A 22,678-nucleotide genomic window follows, 5' to 3' on the forward strand; every position below is an offset into this window, starting at 1 on the left:
TTATTCCTGGTTGCAGTGTATGTGAATGTCATCAGCTGACAGGAAGTACACGTGGACCCAAGCTATTGCCTAGCAACACAATCCTGTTGCAATTCCATCGCAATTCCGTCGAAATGCGCTAAAACGGAGCGTTAAGGACAGAGGGTAAATACAGGCATATTCAGGCCGACAGTATAAGGAAAATAAAGTTTTTTTTTAACAGTACAACATGTAAACATGTTCTAGTAGAAACACAAAATACAAGTATGAACCTGAAAATGAGCATAATATGAGATCTTTAATGCTCAGGCTGATTGGAATTCTTAAAAAGATTCCTGAATCCGGATCATGATCCTGATCGCCACCAAAATCTAACGGATTTTCAATTGTGCTACACTCCACCCCTCCAAAAATTTCATTCAAATCAATCACAGGCTTTTGGAATAATCCTGCTAACAGACAGACAGAAAAACAAACCAACAAATCGCTGATCATCAAAACACACTTCATTCAAACTTGTCAGAAGTCTTTCCACTGTTCCAACAATCACCAACTCTGGTTTGAGAATTTGAAAGAGAGACTGAATAAGTAACACATATATATATATTTATATATATATATATAAATATATATATAAAAACAGAAAGGCTACTTGTCTTCTGGCAATGGGAAAGGAGTCTATCGACTATTTTGAGCGGATTATCCTGCTTTTAAAAAACCTGCATATGCATGCTAATTTTGGTGGAAAAAGGGTAAAAGTGACTGTTGCCGAGCAAGATTGTGAAACTCTCCACATACGGTACTGTGGATCATGCCTCTATCTGTCTCTGTCCAGGTAATCGTCCCTGTATCATGCTAACATGCCGTGTCCATCCCGGTGAGTCCAATGCCAGCTGGATGATGAAGGGCACGCTGGAGTTTCTGTGCAGCAGTGACCCGGTGGCCCAGAGTCTGAGGGAGTCCTTCGTCTTCAAGCTCATCCCCATGCTCAACCCAGACGGAGTCATCAACGGCACGTGAGTGGGAGGCATGAACAGTGGAGGACATATAAATTCCAGTTTTTGTTGCTGTTTTTTTCTTGTATGATGAATATGATATAATCTTTCCTCTGATTACTGATTTGCCTATTTCACATAGTAATGACGGTGATATTTCTGGAAAGTCGTTCATCTCCATAATGGATGCCCACTCCTCAGTCATCAAAGTGTTGAAGTCAGGGTCTTGAAGTAATGATGTATTGAATCTCCATCTCATGGGGGGTCTAATAGATGATTGAATGTTTATATTGAGATATATTACAAGAGCGTGATCGCTAATGGTGAAAGAATTAATTGTGGTTTTGTGGATGTTAGGGGATAATGAATTGCTGACTAAATATAGGTCAATTTGAGAGTAGGATTGGTGAAGGGAGGAAAAATAAGAATATTCTTGTGACGAATGGTCCGTCATTCTCCAACTATCGCCAAGTCCATAATCGTATTGTTAATAATACTAATAATTACAGTATTGAGAATTAACAATATTAAAATCTCTGGCAATCATAGTATTTGTTGATGCATTCAATTGGGGAAAAAGGCATCATTATTGGGACCATATAAACTGGAAAAACAAAGTTCGGAAACTTGTGTTTGGTGGATTATTTCTCTGTTGTTACAATGCTAATATGCATTGTATTTTACATTGTTGGAAAGCCTGCTTATTTACCTTCGCAATGATGTCCAACTTGTAAGCATCATGCATTTGTGGGATGAGCAGCACAGATGATTATGTGGGTAGCGCCCAAGAAAAATTTGCCAAAATGCTCCGTCAATGGTAAACAGTGTATTCTCCTGTTGGAATTGACTCTTGTTTTGAGTTGTTTGGTGGATTGGATGATTGAAGTCTCTTTCAGTAACAAGGAACAAACAAGACATATTGGCAATTTTACACTTTATTCATTTAATACACCGTCAGGAGCCTCAGTAGCGGTGGAAGATCCATATGCAGCCACAACAGCCTGGCACCTCCTCCTCATGCTGGTCACCAACCTGGTCACACGTTGCTGTGGGATGGCGTTCCATTACTCAACCAGGATTCGTTGCAGGTCAGCCAACGAGGTTGTGTTGGACACTCTAACACGTACAGCACGCCCAAGCTGATCCTACAAGTGTTGAATTGGGTTGAGGTCTGTACTCTTGGCAGGCCGTTCCATTCTCTCTATTCCCACATTGTGGAGGTAGTCTGTGATAACCCTGGCTCTGTGGGGGCGAGCGTTGTCATCTTGGAGGATGAAGTTAGGTCCCAGATTGTGGAGATATGGGATCGCCACTGGCTGCAGAATCTCATCCCGATATCTCCCTGCATTGAGATGGCCTTCAATGATGACAAGCCTTGTTTTGCCAGTGAGGGAGATGCGGCCCCACACCATGACACTGCCCCCACCAAAAGCTGTTACTCGATCGGTTCAACAATCAGCATAGCGTTCTCCGCGTCGTCTCCATACTTTGACCCTGCCATCCGACTTTTGCAGACAGAACCTGGACTCATCCCTGAACATGACATTCCCCCACATGTTCAGGTTCCATTGTCTGTTTTGTCGACACCAGCGCAAACGGGCCTGACGGCGAAGGGCAGTCATTGCAGGCTTCCTGGTAGCCTTATGAGAATACACTGTTTACCATTGGCAGAGCATTTTGGCAAATTCTTCTTGGGCGCTACCCACATAATCAGCTGTGCTGCTCATCCCACAAATGCATGATCCTTACAAGTTGGACATCATTGCGAAGGTAAATAAACAGGCTTTCCAACGATGTAAAATACAATGACCATTAGCATTGTAACAACAGAGAAATAATCCACCAAGCACAAGTTTCTGAACTTTGTTTTTCCAGTATATATACCATATTGGCAAATGTGAGTTTTGTGTTATTTTGTTTTCTGTACAATTCGTCAACCACCAGGATTGCTCGTTTGTTGTTTGTCATGTTCTGCTTCAGGATGGGGAACGGCAATTTTCGTCTTTCATTTATTTCACGGGGATATTGATCATTGAGTCCGTAAGTTGTGCAGTTGTCAGTTCTTTTCCTTTGCTTTTGATCAGTGTCTCTTGTTGAAAGTGTTTGAATTTGGCAATGATGGGTTGGGGTCCTTTCCTTGGTTTGTACACCGAGACGGTGAACTCTGCGAACAGTGATATCTGTAACGATGTTTGGCGGTATTTTCAGATGAGTTGTCATAAGTGTTTGACAAGTGATTCTGGTTTGTCTTGTGTTTTTTTCGGAGATGCCTGAGAAGATGAGACTGTCCCTCATGCTATAGTTTTTAAAAAATAGTGTTTGAGTTGTTTGGTTTCTTCAGTGACTGTTAGCATTTGTTTGTTGAGTGATTTGACAGAGGACTGCAATTCCTGGTTTGATTTCAGTAATGCAAATTCCAAAGTCTTTTATTTCTTAATGTAATGGAATGAGTTGGTCAAATTTTTTGTAAATGCTGGAGAGGACACTGACTATCAATTTTCATGGTTTCCAAGTCATCTCTATGGGTGGATGAGTCCTTTTTCTTTCGTTTATTTGGGTTGCTGGAGCCGTGCTGTGGGGTGCCGATGTTGGGTTCCATAATATGTCTGAAATATTGATCGGTGAATGCTTCAAGGTCTGTTATTTCTTCCACTTATGGTATTGATCTGATCCGCGTTTATGGTAGTAGATGGTTTGTATGTGTTTCCCAGTTGAATGTTTTGTGGAGTTTACAAAAAGTTTGTTGCTAGTGACATGGTGTCGCTATGTTGGATCTCGCCTCTGTGAGCAGGTCTCGCGATCAGAGTGTCGCCATCCCAATCAGAGCCTGTTAGACCTGCTTCTTCTCGTGTGTTCTTTGTTTTGTTTTAAAGGAACAATATGTAAGACTGACAGCTAGCGTTTAAAATGGGTAACAGCAGTCCTAATTTTATATCACTGGAGCCGTTGCCCGACCGCTCCTCGGGTGTGACTGATAGCAGCTAGCGCACGTTTTCGCACTTTGAGGGTCTAGACACAAGCGTGTTAGCCTCTGGCCACCAGCAGTCACTTCAGCGGCTGTGTGTCTCAAATACTCGCTGCCTTGATAACCAGCTGCACACGGACCACAGAGAGATGTGCCGAGTTCTTTTCAGGTCGGGTAGAATCTAACAGTAACGTTATCTCTGTTGATCCAGTCCGTTAGCTTGCTTCCACGGCTGCAGAAGGTTGTGTTTGCGTTCCAATTTGTTTCATATATGTCAACGGGGCGTCGAAATGGGCAGTGGACGGGATCACACCAGTCAAAACAAAAACAGACGTTCCAGACCGGAATGGCCATTTCAAAGGAGAACATACTGGCTGTAGCATTGTTGTTGGAGAAGCCGGTATTTCAATTCATCATGTTTCCTCAATCTCTGATGACATACTGTATCATGGTCATTGGTGCAAGCTACTATACTAGTGGTTATTTTGTAATAATATGGGCAAATCAAAACTTCTTTTGAGCAGTCCCTCTTCATGCTGTGTCTTGATTTGACATCATGTTTCAGCTGCAGATAAAAAGCTCTGTCCTTATGACCTGAATATCCTGATTTATCTCAGTCTGTCTCTATCCGTGAACATTCCTTTAGCTTGCTCTCTGTCTGTGTGTGTGTGTGTGTGTGTGTGTGTGTGTGTGTGTGTGTGTGTGTGTGTGTGTGTGTGTGTGTGTGTGTGTGATGTAAGTCTTGCAACACAACTCTGACATTTCACAGGAATTAAGTTGGACACTGCAGGGATTTACTCATCGTGCCGTCAGCCTTATCCCCATCTCTCTTTTCTCTTCGGACTTTCTCTCTTTCTTCCTCTCTTGGGTCAATTCTCTGAGCTTGAAATTGGTGTGAAACTGAAACAATATTGCCAACGAATCAACACAGTTGTTTTTTTTTTTTTTACTTGAAATCCCCTCCCCTGTTGGTGTGTGTGTGTGTGTGTTTGTGTGTGTGTGTGTGTGTGTGTGTGTGTATTGTGGGCATATGAACCATTTGAAAAGCAGGAACAAGAGGTTCTCTCATCAATATTAGATGAAGATATGTTTATTTTTTCTTTTGCTTTGATTCGTTTTCTCATGTTGTGTGCCAAATAGGTTTGATTAGCAGGAGAAAATGTCTTTTAGGCCACATTTGTGTGTTTCACAAGTGTCTCCTGCTTGTCTCATATTGTGAAATTATGTCGGGAGAATATATAAAAAAAGAACCCTGGAATCTTGCCAACTTAATTAAAGCTGCAGTAACAGTTTTTCTTGTCCACTTGACGGCCAACAAGCAGAAAACACAACACTGACGTATTATGACCTAATTTAAGTTGATAAGATGAACAAGCAGTTGCTTATTTATACATCCAACAGACACAGAGCAACACTATCATTCATTTGGAGTCGTGTTTGTGTCCACCTAATGAATGGAAGTCAAATATGTTCTCTCTTTGACCACTTGTTTTGGTCTCCACCACCTCCTGAGGGAAATATCTGTCTCTTTAGCTGCTTAATGCTCCACTACGTTCACCAGCTAGTCTCTGACTGTGTCTGTCTGCTGGTTGCTGCTGAGCAGGTAATGTCCAGAGCTTTCTAACTGCAACGAGCTGCCTGCTGCAGGAGACCAGCTTGATGAGAGCAGAGTCTGTGGGCTGGAAAACTAAAACAATGAGCCGAAAGAGGCTTTCACAAGCCAACATCTACTCTGTTTTAATCAAACTCTGGTGTGGTTAATTTTGGGCAGTTGTGAACGCAGTCATCATACTCTGGTGCGGACTAAACAACTAGTCCGAGACCGCATGGCAAGTCTCCAAGGTGAAGGTGAACTCTTGTGTGGCAATGAAAACACAATTCGACCCAATTGCAGGAAGTAACCCAAAACTCACGGGATTACGGCTATCTGCCTGGGCATTTGTTGAGATGGACACAGGTAAATTACATGTTTACTTCTGCAGAAGTCAGATATTCTCTGAAATAATTGATAAGTAGCAAATTTACCAGAAAAAACTCACAAATTTGCAAGAATGAATTTACTCGAAAAAACTTGGAAAAATATGGAGTACAAAACTGTGGTATATGAAAAATAGTGCGTTTTTTTGGAATAACATCGTGTCACTTTCCAATGTTGGATCAACCTCATTACACCATATGCCCTCCATTATTGCAGAGTGCAAAATATATCTCCATCCATCAATTCTCATGGGTTTATTCAGTCCGGGTGGGTTGCGGGGGCCGCAGACTAAGCAGGGTATTCCAGACGTCCCTCTCCCCAGCAAACTCTAAGGACGTAATTCGCTATAATCTGTGGTTCAACAAAAGCACTTATGTGCCTTTTCTGTGTTAACGTCTCCTCAACTGTTGGTTTTTAGTGTTAGCTGTGCTGAAATAAGACACACACCTTTGTGAAATCAAAATTGGGTTATTTTCTGTAACTTCTACGATGATAGTATTTACTTATGTTCACGAAAGAACATGAAAGAAAACGTGTGCATGTATCTTTCAGGACCTTTGCCTCGCTCAGAGGCCATCCTTACCACAATGACACTACGTTAGGAGCAACAAAATTCAGATGGTGGCTGGCGTTGCCACCCTTTTGCACTCTTGTAGTTTTTTTTCTCATAAATTTATGACTTCCTAATCCAGAAAATTTGTGAGTTTTTTTCTTGTAAATTTGCCAATTTAATCTCAGAGAATATCCAAGGTTTTCTCTCTTAAATTTATGTCGTTGGTCTCAGAAATTATGAGTTTTTTCTCGGAATATTACTTCCTCCCCTAGCTCCATAATTTTATTTTATTTTTTTACCTACACTGGTCCTAATATGCCATCGTACAGCGGCAACAAGACCAGAGCAGCTGTCCTGACACAGCCATAAAGTCATAAAGTCATCACGCATGCACCTGTAAAGCATCATCAGTTGTTATATCTCACAACTGATGATTTCCCTCAAAACATATTGGGGCCAAAAAAAGGAATGTGTTTCTTTGCCCACAATAAACAAAAGAAAGACCCTTTACCTGTGAGTGCCGGTGATTTGTTTCTTCTGTACTTGCCACTATCCCGCACCTCCAATGCTGTTCAAGATTCAGAGCCGTGCTCGCTGCTACTCTCTACTATGTTCATTTCTCAATAAGCTTGTGATTGTGAGCAGACACAGATGTCTGTTTGAGTTTACAGTCATTTCTCTCTAAAGCTCCCACAGTAGTTCAGTAGTCATGTTCATTCCCTCATTTTGCACTAGTTAACATGACATTCATCTTCACCTGCGTTCATATTTCTGTCAGCATTATTCAAGAAAATGCAACATAAGCCAACAAATGAATATATAGTACATGCTTTATTTCCAGTCTATGTATTTATTTACATCTATACGGGTAGATGAGAATGTCACAGTTCACTGATGAGCCCACACAAACTCGCAACGTCTGGGTAAACATACAGTGATTCGAACACTAGCTGTTGAAATGACAAATTAATGTGAGCTGTAGGTTGTGTTAAAGCTTACAGAATCAAATATTATCTGGCAGCAGATTCCCAATGACATTCATTGTACACACACACACACACACACACACACACACACACACACACACACGCACACAATCACACACGCCTGAGGGCAGGCAGCTGAGGGGAGCAAAATGCAAAATGCAAAATGCTGAGAAAAATAACAGTTTACAAAGACTTTTAACTGTGTTAGATCCCTGTGTTTCTCTGTGTGTGCTGCCCTGGGACAGAGCTGAGGCTGGGAGGCTACAGCGCAGGGCGAGAGACCTAGATAAAGAGAGGGAGAGAGGGAGAGAGAGAGGGGGTGAAAGAGAATAGAGCAAGACAGAGAGGGAAACTGAGTAAAAAAAAAAGAAGGATGGAAGGGAGACACAGACACTCGGCTCGAGACAGAAGATAGACTGAAGAAACTGCTCTGAACTCGGTCTCAGGAGAAATCAATAATGCCTTAAAGTGGCAGTAGGAACTATATTTTTTGTCATCATTGGGCATAAATTCCATAATAACCTTTCAGCATATTGTAATTCAAGTGTTCTGAGAGAAAACTAGACTTCTGCTCCTCCTCATGGCTCTGTTTTCAGGCTTTAGAAAATCTAGCACGTGACCGGAGACTTTGACCAATCACAGGTCATTTCAGAGAGAGAAAGCGTTCCTATTGGCTGTGCTCCGGTCATGTGATCAGAACTTGGCGTTCCTTCACCAGACACAAACTCTCATTTTACAGCTAAACCGTGCACTACAAGATGATTCTGAAAACATTTGAGGAGAGAAATAGACATTAATGTAACATAATATTGTTTCATATTTGATCAGCGCTGCCTAGTTTGACCGTTTGGTCGGAGTTCACGAGTGATTGACAGCCGGCTCTCATAGACAGCAGATGGACAGCAGACCTCAGATCAGCTCTTACTGCTTGTTTTCCTCCGGTCTGTGAAATCTTGCAGATGCCGTTAGGAGCACCGGAGGACACAGAGGGACATGATTTTTTTCAGGTTACCTGTTTCATGTACTACTGTCACCATATAGTGACCATTTAATAAGAATAACTTTTTTTAATCATATTTGCTCCAATCTCACCTACTTCAGCTTTAAAGCCCACGTTTTGGAGAATTTTTCCTATTGGACAATTTATCCATGAAGTCAGTATTTCCCAGCTGGTTTAGCCTACTGTAAGTCCATATGAAAAGAAATGACAAGAAATATAAACAAAGGGCAGTCAAGGTGGCTGAAAATGAAACATGAAAGTATTAATCCATTACGACAGCCTTATTCTGTCTTTGCATCATACCAGTTAATATGTGGAATAATAACAACAGTACAGCTGTTTTGTAGAAAGCGGGTCTGAGCAGGTGAGTTGACCCAAAGCAAGTGAAATGGAACCACTTTTATACAGTACATCAAAGCAGTGATGAGTCGGTATGTAAATAGTCGTGATCAACGGGTAAGGTAAGACAGTGGTCAGAATGAATGCAATGATATGCCAATATTAAATCAATCTGATGCTTTTAAGGCACACAAATTGCATTGCCAATGAATGTTAGGTTGGAAAATACAACTTTTACCCAATTTACGTTATAAACCACGCCCACTTCCGGTCTTCTATCCAAATACAGAGACATATTATTTTGTTGGTTAAATACAGATCCTACAGATAATAATGTGCCCGTACACCTCCAACTGCCACTTCTTTGTCAGTGGGATGAATATGACACTCGCTACTGAGCAGACCACAGTATGATAATTGTTTTTAGGTCAGCATCTACAGGCCTTTAGCTTCTTAAGACATCTCCGTATTGGCTTCAGTCTGCAGCCGTGATGATAATGAACTTTCAATATCACCGCAGTCATTATTCTCATGTGACCATAAGAACTAAACTGCAGGTGCACATCCTCCAAATTGCAGATAAACCACTCTAAATGTCCATAAAGCTGGACTGACCTATCTGTAGGATTACCACTCAGTTTTAGTACCAAATGTCACGATTCCTTTGCTCTAGAGCTATCTGTTATTTTTCCACTATCCTCTATATTCAAACCAAAAGTGAAGAGCATTACCAAACACAAACCCTGCTCTGTCATTTCATTACAAAAATGAGTCGGTAACATCGCAGATGTTGTAGTTCTGAGGTTGTTCACGCTCACTGACTAATTCACTGGAACGTCCCTGCCAAAACAAGGAGCAATTGTAAAATTGGGAAAAGTAAAAAAACTGAATGTTGTTTTGCTTTCAGGACTCTTTATTTTATTGGGTGAGAGCCCGGTTATTCATCTCTCATGTGGGGGAGTCATTCATTTAACTTCACACACCTCGTTTGAATAGTTTTACAGCTGATTTGCTTTGATCAATTGATTACATTCAGCTCAGCTCAGTTAAGCTTACCGACTGACACACACTTCTGTGATGATGCACTACCAAATGAGATAATTGCATTCAGGTTAAAACACACACACACACACAATATACATATACACAAGTACACGTACCCAACAAATGTGTGCACACATCCTTTACACACACTTTCTTGTTGTGTACTGTGAGCAAACTGTGTGGCTCTGGATGTGAGCTGTGAGAATTGAGACTTTATGCTGTAATGTGACACAAACCTCCCTCCACAGAGAGAAGATAGCTTTGGCAGGCCGATACATTACACACACACACACACACACACACACATACAAAATTTAAATGCAAGCAGGATGCTGTTTCACATGAAAAGTCAGACTCTCTGAGGAGGAAGATTGGGGATGGTCTGTCACGCTTCACACACACACACACACATACACGCACGCACACACAGGTGTCCACCCTTCTGAAATACATTTATCACTGTCACTTACACTGTAGTGGAGCATTACAATCTTGCCCAGGGATCCTATTATGAAAGGGGGACTCAAACCCTGGTCTCCCCATTGGTCTCTTGTAGGCAGTCTTAGCTCTGTTTAGCAGCTAATGTCTCCGCATGGGTGATGATTATTATCAGAGATTATTTTCTTGTGTTATGCGACATACTATTAAGGACAATGTTGCTCAGTACACCATCATCAGGAAAAAAGGTAGGTTGTTCTGGGATTTGATGAGTGCCTTCATGTTCGTCCCCCAAGGGGATGAACCCCATTGATTTCAAAGACTCAATAAACTCTCCTCAAGCTCCATCCTTGGGATGTTTTTTTAGTCCTATTAGCATTAAAGCAGCAATGCATAGAATTGGGGCAAATGTGTTATTTTTATAAAACAGTCCTCCGGTGCTCTTAATGGCATCCTTAAGATTTCACAGACTGGTGGAAAACAATCGATCAGAGCTGATCTGGAGCCTTGCCATCTCTGAGCAGCTGTCAATCACTTGCAAACTCCAATCAAACGAATATGAATTCAAAATAGAATCAAAATAGAATATGAATCAATATTATGTTACTGTAATGCCTATTTATCGCCTCAAATGTTTTCAGAAACATTTTTTATTGTACTGATTAGTTGTAAAATGAGAACATTTTGTGACCCGGCAGCCATGTTGAGAAGAGTCAAAGAAATACCAAGTACCGCCCACCAGCCAGAGCACAGCCAATAGGAACGCTCTCTCTCTCTGAAATGACCTTTGATTCGCCAAAGTCTCTCACCACGAAAAAAGCATGAACAAAGTACCCAGTATAAATTTGGGATTATTACTATTATTTACAAATGAGCACATGGTTGTTAACATTTTTCTGTCTAAATAAATACAAATGACATTAATACTGAAATGACATGACCATCATTAAAGGCTAACTCTATGTAGAAAGAAAGGACTGGCAGCAGCATCAGCGCTGCAGCAGAAACGCTGCCAGTGTGGACACCACACGCGTGAGAGACGCATCAGTTCAGCAAGGCCACGCACTGCTCATGCGGGTGTTGTGTCCCGGCCGTAGGATTATAATAAACTGCATCATCTCTAATCTGATACCTCAAAATACTCATTTGATTCACCACAACTGATTTCCGGTTTAACACCAACAATTGTCACAAATTGCAACACTACTTTTTTAGAAGGCCTCATTAATTAGAGCGAAAGCTTCTAATGAGACTGATTGGTCTCACAGACAAATGCATAACGCATACAGTATGCATCAATGCATCAACATGAGGGAACACTGTCAACCAATTACAAATGCATTTGTATAACATATCTGCATTGTTTGTATAAATATGAAATATTATGAATTCATTATTAATATATGTAAATATAACAAAAAAAATATTATCATGTGAAAGTGCTTATATGTGGTCTATTCATTTTGCTATATATATATAGCCATCATCTTCCTTGAGTGAAATAGTGGACTAACTTTAATATATTTTAACAATTCATATAAAAAACAATAACAAAAAGATTAAAAATAAATAGGCCTAAATCCTATTCTATTCTGTTGTATGTCATGTTTGAAGTACTGATTTTATCTTTAGGGATCTATTACTGAAGTTTTTTCTCCATCATATCAACCAGCAGACATTGATGCAAAGCTGCACTCTCACACAGCACCAATACCCACTGGTTGTTAAACTTATAACTAGTTATAAGACTTATAATAATCAGTCGTATGCATAACTAATAATGGAATTAGGTCTTATATATATTAACTGCATGTTTCCTGTTTACTTTACTTTGCACAGCATTTGCTTCTCTGCTATTGGAAGCTTCCAGTTGACAGGTAAAATAAATGTTATTTTCTGTGTGTTAGCTGGAGGGTGTTGCAGCTGTTTAACATACCTGCTGTCAGCTTATTTTGATTTGTAGCAAACCAACAGGCCAGAAAAGCTGGTGACGCACCCGAAACTCTGAAAAACTAAGTTTTATCATAATATGTTTTAGGATGTTGGATTTGGTGTCAGCTCCCACAGTCAGTCAAATGGAACCTAACCTTCCATTTATTTTCATGCTAGCTATCTCTTTAGTCAGACAAGTCACACACACACACACACGCCACGCAAACACACTAACATAACCAAGACCATAATACTGTGAGGCTGGATAGGTCGAGGAGAAGCACTTGCAGTAATGTCCTGCCTGTCTCTTCTGCTGTGCGTCTCCTCAGGAATCGCTGTGATCTGAACGGGGAGGATCTGAATCGCCAGTGGTTTAAACCAGACCCTGTCCTCAGTCCGACCATCTACCACGCCAAGGGCTTTCTCTACTACCTCAACAGTATAGGACGGACTCCACTGGTGAGATACAACATGCTCTTCGGTGTTTCCCTCAGGATTAGATTCTACTTGTGGCAGTAGCTGACCATGGGGGGCGGGGCAAACTTTTTGGAGGTGGTCCCTGCCAGGGGTCCAATCCGGACAGCTGAGGCAGTGAGGCCCGAGGCTCTCCATTCGCCATTCTCTTCTATGCCGTAAACCTGTTAGCTTGATGTTACTTGTCTTGAGTTCTCGCTGGTTTTGCTTTGAAAATCTCTTAGTTACCATGCCCCCTTTGAGACTTTGAAATACCTGCACGGAGGTCATCTTTAAAGATTGATTTACACTACACTGCTATATATACAACTAGAAATTAGTTCAGATGTCCCTTTCAATGTAAGGTCAAAGCACTACTAGTGGTATCATCACAGCAAGTTAGGCTACTATGTGGATGCTGGAGTCAGGACATGATTAGCCTAGCTTAGCATAAAGACTGGAAGCAGGGGGAAGCAGCTAGCCCTTTGTCCGAAGTTCAGAAATACACCTATCAACATCTCTAAAGGGCAACAATTGACCCGTATCTAGTTTGTCACCGGCCGCGACAGCATGTTGCATGCATAGAGTCCTTTCAAAATAAACTTCACAGGAGTTTAGGTTTAGGCAACACAGTCACTTAGTTGGGTTTAGGAAACGGTCATGGTTGACGCTAACTTCAGTGACTAGCAACTCACATGACTAACAACTGACGTGACAAAATAAGTCAACGTTACTTTTAATTTCACAAAGCCTGTGTTTGTTTGACCCAGCTAGCTTCAGCCTGCCCTTAGCTGACTCTCACGCTATTAATACTACAGTGCGTCACTTGCTCTGACCATTGGATATTGCCGCAAAGGGGGGTTTATATTGGAGTTAGGTGAAAGCCTGTATCCAATGTCGAGGGTTTGGACGGAGACCCGGCTGTGCAAGCTTGTCACCTTTTGGTGAAATTTGCCATCTTTACCTCAAAATAGATAATCCACGTGAATTGCATAGATCTGCAAAAAAATATATTTTTTTAATATATTTCTTATCCAAGTTATCTGCGCGTAGGCATAAGGCATTTTCTGTCACTTCAACTTTTGTAATTTTTTTTTTTCCTCTGATGGCAAAGGCATGACTCGTCCCACTCTGCTTCTGATTGGTTCACCCTGATATTCTCACCCTAAACAATCTCACTGGTCATGCCTTAACCCAACCATTCCAACCAACAAAGGGCCATCCTGTTTCATCACAGTGATGCACAGGCTGACATCTTCCCGTCTGCTCTGTCTCGACTCTGCTACTGCTGGATAGATCGCCTTGTGTCGCAAACTCAAAATAACTTTAGGCAGCTAGCTACACCTCCAGGCAGCGTGGACCACATTCACGGTAATCAACCTGTTCTCGAGTAATTGTGCGCGTTAATATCACTGGCAGGCTTGTATGTGTCACTTGAACAGAGCTTGTACAGATAAATATAGCATGCATCATGGGAAGGCACTTGGGTGCAAATGTTGCCATCACCGGTTTGCAGCCCTGAGCACAGAACCACTGGGCGGAGGGATACACTGTTGTTCATCATGAATTAGTTCCAGAACCTAATTGTCCTTATAAATTATTTGTAGTTCTTATGTTTCTGTTTGTGAATGGTTTAAACAACACGTTAGTCATTGAGCTTTAGAGGTGTTGGCAGTTGTATTTGTGAACTTTGGAGAGAGCCAGGCTACCTGCCTCCCCCTGCGTCCAGTCTTTATGCTAAGCTAGGCTGACCACGGCCTCTGTACAGTAACACAGACATGATTGAAGATTGACATCCATCTGAACATCTCAATCTTTCACAAAAGGTCTCTTTTAAAAAGGCAATGTTTCGCCAACATTACTCAAGCAGTTTATGTTGCTTGTAACTTAAACATACCCTGATCATAGTAGAAGTAGAATGCTCATACAATGCTCATCATGCAAGTAGAAACAAGTCTAAAGTCAGACCCAGTCCTTTTCTTTCTTTCCCTCTTATTCTAATCTAAACCTATCCCTGCAATCACTCTGATGCTGTTTTTCCCGATTCTTTTTTTTTTAATTCACAGAATGAATGAGATTCCAGCTGCAACGTTGAAAAATTAGAGTACATTTTCAAATCAATGGGAAACTAATTAACCGCAAAATGAATGCCTGATTATTTCAATTTTCCCCCTCACAATACCTGCATCCCATTGTTCAGCCAAACACAAAGCTGAAAGGTGCGAGCATGGTGTGAGCAGCGTTTTTGGAATGTGTCCTCCTGAAACTGAAATGTAACGAGTAATGAGGCATAAATGAGAAAGACCTATAATGAAGTGACCTTGACTGGCTTATTTTAATTGTTCCAAATTAGAGCTGGGGGAGGTTGTTTTTCAAGCTAATTCACGCAATCAACTGCCAACCGTTGCTGTAAACTGACATACAGTGGAAAGCGTGTGTACTTTAAAAATAACTTGTTAACCTTTTCACAGCCAGGTGGTTCACACTTGAAAAAAAAAACAAATCATGCTCGGAATTGCATGACGACAAGCATAAGTACTAGCACTGTTCTCACCAGAAAACGACAGCAATAGCGGTGTGTTCCAACACTATCTGGACCTCTGTTTATATTCTCCTGACAGACTGAATGACGACTGCTGTGAAACACAGGAGGAAGTAGTGTGGCAATGTTAAAGGTGCAACGTGCAAGATGCAGGCAGAATTTTAGTTTAAAACATTCAAAAAAATGACATCATTAACAGAATGTAAAGAGGTGACAATGTTGACGTTATGTCAAAGACGTCTCTGTATTGTGTTGCAGAGATATCTAGTGAAATGAGCATGCTGACAGGCTCGTCCTGTCTTGTAATACCACTGATACCTCGAGAGGCGATAGAGAGTCACTGTAGCTGCCCCGAGGGCTGGTCAATAGTACATCCATGGTCAGTGTACGTATTGATAGCTTGTTTATTGGATTAAATCCAAAGTTGCAGAAACGAGAAAAGGACTCACATACTCACCTCGTCCTCCCCGCCGCCAGGAGACTGACTACTCCACCGCGATTTGTGCTGGCTGAATGTGAGTTGTTACACTAGACTGAAGGTCCATCTCCTCTCTTCCCAGCAAAGTAGTTTTCTGGCTTCTGCCACTTTGGATTTAATCCAATAAACTATCAAAGCGTACACGGAGTGTATACAGGCCCCGGTTAGTGGCACAGTAAACACACAGATGGCTAACGTAAATTATAGGCCGACACCATACGTGAAGATTATAAGATAGCAGTGTTATTTCAGCCCGTTCTCATTACCAGGGCGTCACACACTGACGCTTTGTTACGGCCATCGGCGTTCGATACCGCAGCACAATGCATCCTTTAGCACCGGTATGAAACGCATTTCCATTAACTACAACGTAAACCCATCCGCACTCAACAGTAAACGCTCAGAGAAAGCGCTGTGGTGACGTACTTAAAAAAACGAAAGAGACACTCGGGGTGTGCGGGAGTGAAGATGGATCGGTCCAACAAACACAGGGCTTTCATCCAGGAGACCACTGTTTATGTCCCGTGCGTTACGTTTCACTTTCACTTCACAATCAGCTGATCGTTTGTGTTCCGTGTTCACAACGTCGAGTCACATTTGCGCCTTTAAAGAATGAGATGAATCAGAAGAAAACACAAAGTAGACTGCTGTGTGCAAGCTGTGAGAACCATTGTAAAGAAGAAAAAAAACACACTAATATCAACCCAATAAAAAAAAGGAAAATTGAACTTCAATTTAACTAAATAGATACAAAAAAAAAAGTAAAAGTAGACGCACTATTAAAAAGCACAGAACTTGGAGCATTTATCAGGTTTGAAGTTTCCAGATTCAAAGATTGCATTTCAGCAGGTACCATCTCCACATCACTGAATAATTTTAGACAAAAATATCCTGTCAGATCATCTGACACCTGGGGAGTCTGTTTGAGATGCTTCTCTAATGTCTTTAAATCTTTATTACGTGTCCTCCAGGTTTTCTGTGACTACCACGGCCACTCTAGAAAGAAGAATGTGTTCCTGTACGGCTGCAGTGTTAAGGAGACTCTCTGGCAGTCTGGCTCTGCTGTTAACACTGCGGGATTGAAAGAGGACCCTGGATATAGGGTAACACACAAACACACACACGCATACACACACACACACACACACACACACACACACACACACACACACACACACACACACACACACACACACACACAGCCAAAACCAGCCATAGAGGGTTCAGTTTAAAATGCTATGTGGTCCTCTTCATGTCCCAGTGGTGGAGTGCAGTAAAAGCTCTGAAACCAGAGAAAACACTGTCTCAATGTCTCTCTCTCTCTCTCTCTCTTTTTAGACCATTCCAAAGACCTTGGATCGTCTCGCGCCGGCCTTTTCTTTCAACAGCTGCAACTATTTGGTAATAACAACAACAACAACAACAACTTAGATTAACAATAATCTCTATTTCTCTGGTTGTTTTAAATATCATTGATATTATACCTGTATTCCTAATTTGTTGACGGTAAAGTCACAAAACAAATAATGCGATATGAAAACCCAAATCATATTTGAGCTGCTTCCATTTTCAGCTTCCTGAAAAGATTCCTTTCTGATTTTGAACAGGTGGAGAAGTCTCGCTCTGCCACAGCCAGGGTGGTTGTCTGGAGGGAAATGGGCGTGCTGAGAAGTTATACCATGGAGAGTACTCACAATGGTTGCGACCAGGGAATATACAAGGTGTGTGTGATTGTGTGAAATATGTCCAAAAGGCTCTTTTATTCTCTGCAGTAAACTGGTGATACATGTGGCAACCTCTACTTCTTCTTCTACTCTGTTTACTGGCAGATTACAGCCATGCGTAGCCTATAGCGCCAATTCTGACCAAACTACACTATAGCCGAGTTTATTCGCTCGAAACCAGTTGATTCGCTCCTAATTCACATTTCTGTTTTGCAACATTTAAAAATTTCACTTAAAATTTGACAATAGTATGTAAAAACGACTACTGTCAACGGTCAGGCACAACAGATGTGTGCCAATGTGTGTTGTAAGTTACTGTCAAGGGTTGAAAGTCCTGTTTTTCTTTGTCCCACCCTGGAACTTGTTATTGTTCCACGTAACTTTACATAACGGTCGATTGATATAATACGTCACTTGTGACTGAATGCAAAAACGTCGACATAGAACGTATCTACGTATCCGTGGTTTGCAGAAACATACAATGACAAAAAAAATTTTTCCAGCGTCAGGGCTATGACAAACACAATCCGACTGTTTAGCGCCCAAGAGAATAGGTCGCACATCCTTAGTGAGTCTCTTTCTGTGTCACCCGCATCAACCTGCATTTTACTGCAACAGGCTACAGACACATTTGTGGGTCACACACAGAACATCATTGTGCTGGTTGAAGTCTCTCTCTCTCTCTCTCTGAGTGTAATTAAGTCCCAGGCTGATCACTCAGCCCCCCAGTCACCAGTTCTAACCTTTATTTATAGAGCACATAAAACCAGAGCTATAAAGAGCCTTCAGCACTTTATAGTGTAAGTGCAAAAGCACAGAGTAATTACCGCCCGGCTGCTAATAACGGTATGATCATAGTTATGAGTGAAAAAGAGCTCACAATGAATGGTACCTTTCAACATGTAGGGAAACATCAGAATGAACGACATTTGAAGCAGAGAGCATTTGGTTGCATCATCAACCTCCTTCAATTATGACTGATGTAAAAGATAATTCTGTTGTCATAAAACTTGGCTCTTGTGTTTTTTAGTTTTGGCCATAGTTCCTATCAACAAAAATAACATTGAACTTATTGCGCTTGTAGACAACTAACTAACTAACTAACTACAAAGAAGTCAGACAGGTCAAGCAACACAGATGATCAGACAGGCTCCCAAATCATCAAATACTGGTCAGTGGCCGTACGCTTCAAACTATGAGGCTCCAGCTTCCCCTGTAGCGTCAGTTTTGGACGTGTCAGTTTCCGCTTGTTACATGCACAGCGTCTTTTCAAAATAAACTTCCAACGGAGATTTACTTAGTTTGTATGTTTACTTACACAACAAAACTACTTGGTTAGGTTTAGGAAAAGATCACGGTTTGGGTTGAAATAACTATGGTTATTACGTAAAATAAGTACGCTTGTTCAACACATTCTCATCCCAACTTGTCACATACTGGCGCTTTAGGTTTAGGCAATAAAACTACATAGTTAGGTTTAGGAAAAAACTACATGTTTGGGCTTAAAACTACTATGTTCGTAAAGTGTAATGAAACTGAACGTATGAGACACAAACAGCGGTGTCCTGGATGAAAGCCTTGTGTTGTTGGACCCATCCACCCACCCGGTGTGTGTCTTTTTGCTCTGTAAACTACGTCACCACACACCCAGTGCACTTTCTCTCAGCGTGTACTGTTGCTGCGGATGGGTTTACATTGTAGTTAATGGAATATCTGGTGCAGTTCATACACACGTTAAAGGGTGCCTTTCGCATTGGTATCACACGCCAAGGGGCGTGACAGAGTGTCGGTATTTGATGCCCTGGGAATGAGACCGGGCTGACTTGTCCAGCATTTATTTATTTTTTTTACAAATTTGGGGACCACAGGCTCCACATCTTTAAACAAACACATGCAAAATAGGATTTGGAGATTGGCTATTTAGTTAACAATAAGTCGCGGTGTCTCATCAGAAGATTTAAATAATGAATGAATGTGTCCTCATTTTGTAAACTCTGCGTGAAGTAAGCAGGATTTTGGAGAGGTGTGAGGGTGCGCGCCTTTGCCAACTAAAACCCCCAAATGGTCCTGCGTTTCCGTGCATCCAGGTGGACATTTGATTAGGATTCATCCTCAGGGGAACCAAATACTCAGTTAAATTCATCTGCTGTTTTCATGATACCTTTTCATGGACCAAAGTGTAGGTCCAGTGGATATGTTGGATATCCAGTGATGCTAGATGAAAGATCAACCAACTAAAATCCTTAGGAATCCTCCTCAAATACTGTATTAACATACCAAACATCTCAAATATCTGTTATAACAGTTGCCAGTATATCTTCCTGTTAATCAAAGTGTTGGATGGATGGACAGATTCATAGTATATAATCATCATTATGCCCGTAGCTTGCAGGCCAGGAAGGAATGTGCGATGTTGGACAACACATGTTGGCATTGTGAGCTGACCTTTCAACACACTGTTTACAGTGTTTTTTTCCATCCCATTTTTCTATCAACCCATTTCGCACGCTTTGCATCTCCGGTGGGGACGCACCAAAGTGTGAGCCGCTTGCTGAATGTCACTTGTGAATGTGTCAAAATGAGGACACAAAATGGCATAATTACTTGGCATTTTACTGCAGGGAAAGATTGATATTGTTCTGCTCAGGACCAGGGATTTGGGGGGAGGTGAAGGGAAGGAGAGGTGATGAACAGAGAGAGGGATATTTGCATAACAAGAGGGTTTACCTTACCTACTGTATTATACAGTATTCAGCAAATACAGATGATGTGTTTCGTGCATATGTCCTTTGTGGGGATGGCGCTTTGTGCTGGTTGATACTAACAACAAACTAACATTTTGGTGGAATAAAATAAATTTGTAAATGTAGATTTTAAATGTTTCTCTTCTCTATCCTGTGAAAGTGAAATGAACTAACAGTTAGATGAAACTTAAATATTAACATTAAATTACAGCCATTGATAGCAGTGCACCTGACAGCAATAACGGCAGCTGCAAATAACGTCCCCTCCAGGTCCATCAGTGCCTGTTCTGGAGCTTTCGACTATATCAAGTCATCTTAGTTCAAGATCAAGTCATTTTAGAATTAACTCTCAATCTCAATTTGGTGTTAGGTTTTGGTTTTGTTTCTCACTTGGACCTTGAGTCCTCATACAAGAATTACAGCTTGTTGAATTAGATGCCACGCAGGACACAATTTACTTCTGGGGTTCTTGTAGGCAATTTGGAGATTTTGGGCTACTTTTCTTCCTTAACATGTCTTCATCTTTCAGACTAGTGGAAAGAAAACATCCAACATACACCTTTAGGTGTTTATTTTACTACTTTGTCTATTTGTGTCTGTAGATTTCCTCTAAATTCACCAAAAGTTAGGATTAGCTAATGCCTCATTTGCATATTTAAACGTAACATTTCAGAAAACTTGTAATACAAAAACGTACTGGGGAAGTTTCATGGTGATATATATTTGTTAAATGTTTTACCCTACTCACCTCTAGTGTCTTGCAAAATGTAGTGATTTTTTTACAATCCATATGTTTAAAGGCTGTTTTTCCAAAATGAGTTTTCCTTCAGACTCTGTGCGAGAAATTTCCACTTCAGTAGCACTTACACCCACCAAACGTTCCATTACATTCGTTTCATTTCATTCCTATCTATATTCTGAAGGTTTTTACAGAGGGGTTTGTTCATACAGTATGTCATTTATGGCCTGATTCATACAACATTTTATTCCTTAAAAACATGCAGATTTTGTTGACAGTATTTTCTGATTTATGGAATGATACCAAGCAATATCCAAAATTGACACTGTAGTGTCTCCCATTCATTTTGTTGTTGACAACATTTGCAACAGGTCAATTTAACAGGAGGCGTTAAAGCTGCAAATGGGGAGAAATGGAGCAAATATGATCAAAACAAATTATTCTTGTCACGCTTCACACAAACACACACACACGCACACACACATGCGCGCAGGGGGACTCAAACCCTGGTCTCCCCATTGGTCTCTTGTACGGCAGTCTTAGCTCTATTTAGCAGCTAATGTCCCCGCATGGGTGATGATTATTAACAGGGATTCTTTTCTTGTGTTATGCGACATACTATTAAGGACAATGTTGCTCAGTACGCCACCATCAGGAAAAAACTTTGTCAATTAGCTAAATCTAATGGCTGGATATCCATTAAATAGTAAATAAATAGCCAATTATCTACTAATAATAGGCAGGTGGTTATGGATTTTGAGTAGTGCTGTCATGCTCCCAAGGGGATGAACCCCATTAATTTCAATGACTCAATAACCGCTCCTCAAGCTCCATCCTTGGATGTTTTTTTTTTGTTGTTTTTTTTCTTTCTATTAGCATTAAAGCGGAAGTAGGCGAGATTGGAGCAAATGCGATTAAAAAAAGTTATTTTTATCAAATGGTCTGTGTCCTCTGGTGTCATCCGGTGCTCCTAATAGCACCTGCAAGATTTCCCAGACCGGAGGATAACAAGCAGTAAGAGCTGATCTGGAGCCCGCCGTCTCTGAGCCAGCTGTCAATCACTCACAAACTCCAACCAAACGGTCAAACTAGGCAGCACTGACCAAATATGAATCAATATTATGTTACGTTAATGTCTATTTCTCTCCTCAAATGTTTCAGAAACATCTCGTAGTGTACTGTTTAGCTCTAAAATGAGAAAGCCAGCAGCCAAGTTGAGATGAGTTGAGGAAATACCAAGCACCGCCCACCAGCCAGAGCACAGCCAATAGGAACGCTCTCTCTCTGAAATTACCTGTTATTGTCCAAAGTCTCCCGTCACGGATTAGATTTTTCTAAAGCCTAAAAAAAACAGAGCCATGAGGAGGTGCAGAAGTCTAGTTATCTCTCAGAACACTTGAATTTCAATATGCTGAAAGGTTATTATGGACATTTTTGCCCAATGATGCCAGAAATATACTGCCTACTGCCACTTTAAGGCATTATTGATTTCTCCTGATACCGAGTTCAGAGCAGTTTCTTCAGTCTATCATCAGACTACACGATATTTTTGTCTTTGATGATTGTCACCATGTCAGATCTAACGATCACAGCGCCATAAACTCTTGCAGTGTCTTTGTCGGGTGACTGGCATGACTACACGCATGACCACGACCAATCAAGGCACGTCGTATTCCACGATCATGCGCGAGTTCGGACGTCATCGGGGAGGCGGTTGAATCAACTGTCAATCATGGCGACAGAAGCGTTGTGTTTGATGCTGGTGGTCTGGTGTTGTGAAAAGAAAAAG

At 41.2% G+C, this 22,678-nt stretch overlaps 1 protein-coding gene across 1 annotated transcript in view; it reads left to right on the forward strand.

Annotated features, from left to right (window-relative positions):
* Positions 1 to 22,678, forward strand: part of agbl1 (AGBL carboxypeptidase 1) — a 142,699-nt gene that overhangs the window by 103,570 nt on the left and 16,451 nt on the right. The window contains exons 22-26 of the mRNA XM_074634045.1: positions 815 to 995; positions 12,539 to 12,668; positions 16,654 to 16,785; positions 17,021 to 17,083; positions 17,290 to 17,403. Of these exons, the coding sequence (XP_074490146.1) occupies positions 815 to 995; positions 12,539 to 12,668; positions 16,654 to 16,785; positions 17,021 to 17,083; positions 17,290 to 17,403 (620 nt within the window). The remainder of the gene's footprint in view (positions 1 to 814; positions 996 to 12,538; positions 12,669 to 16,653; positions 16,786 to 17,020; positions 17,084 to 17,289; positions 17,404 to 22,678) is intronic.

Source organism: Sebastes fasciatus, chromosome 4 (genome assembly GCF_043250625.1).
Source record: "Sebastes fasciatus isolate fSebFas1 chromosome 4, fSebFas1.pri, whole genome shotgun sequence".
In the NCBI taxonomy this organism is placed as follows: domain Eukaryota; kingdom Metazoa; phylum Chordata; class Actinopteri; order Perciformes; family Sebastidae; genus Sebastes; species Sebastes fasciatus.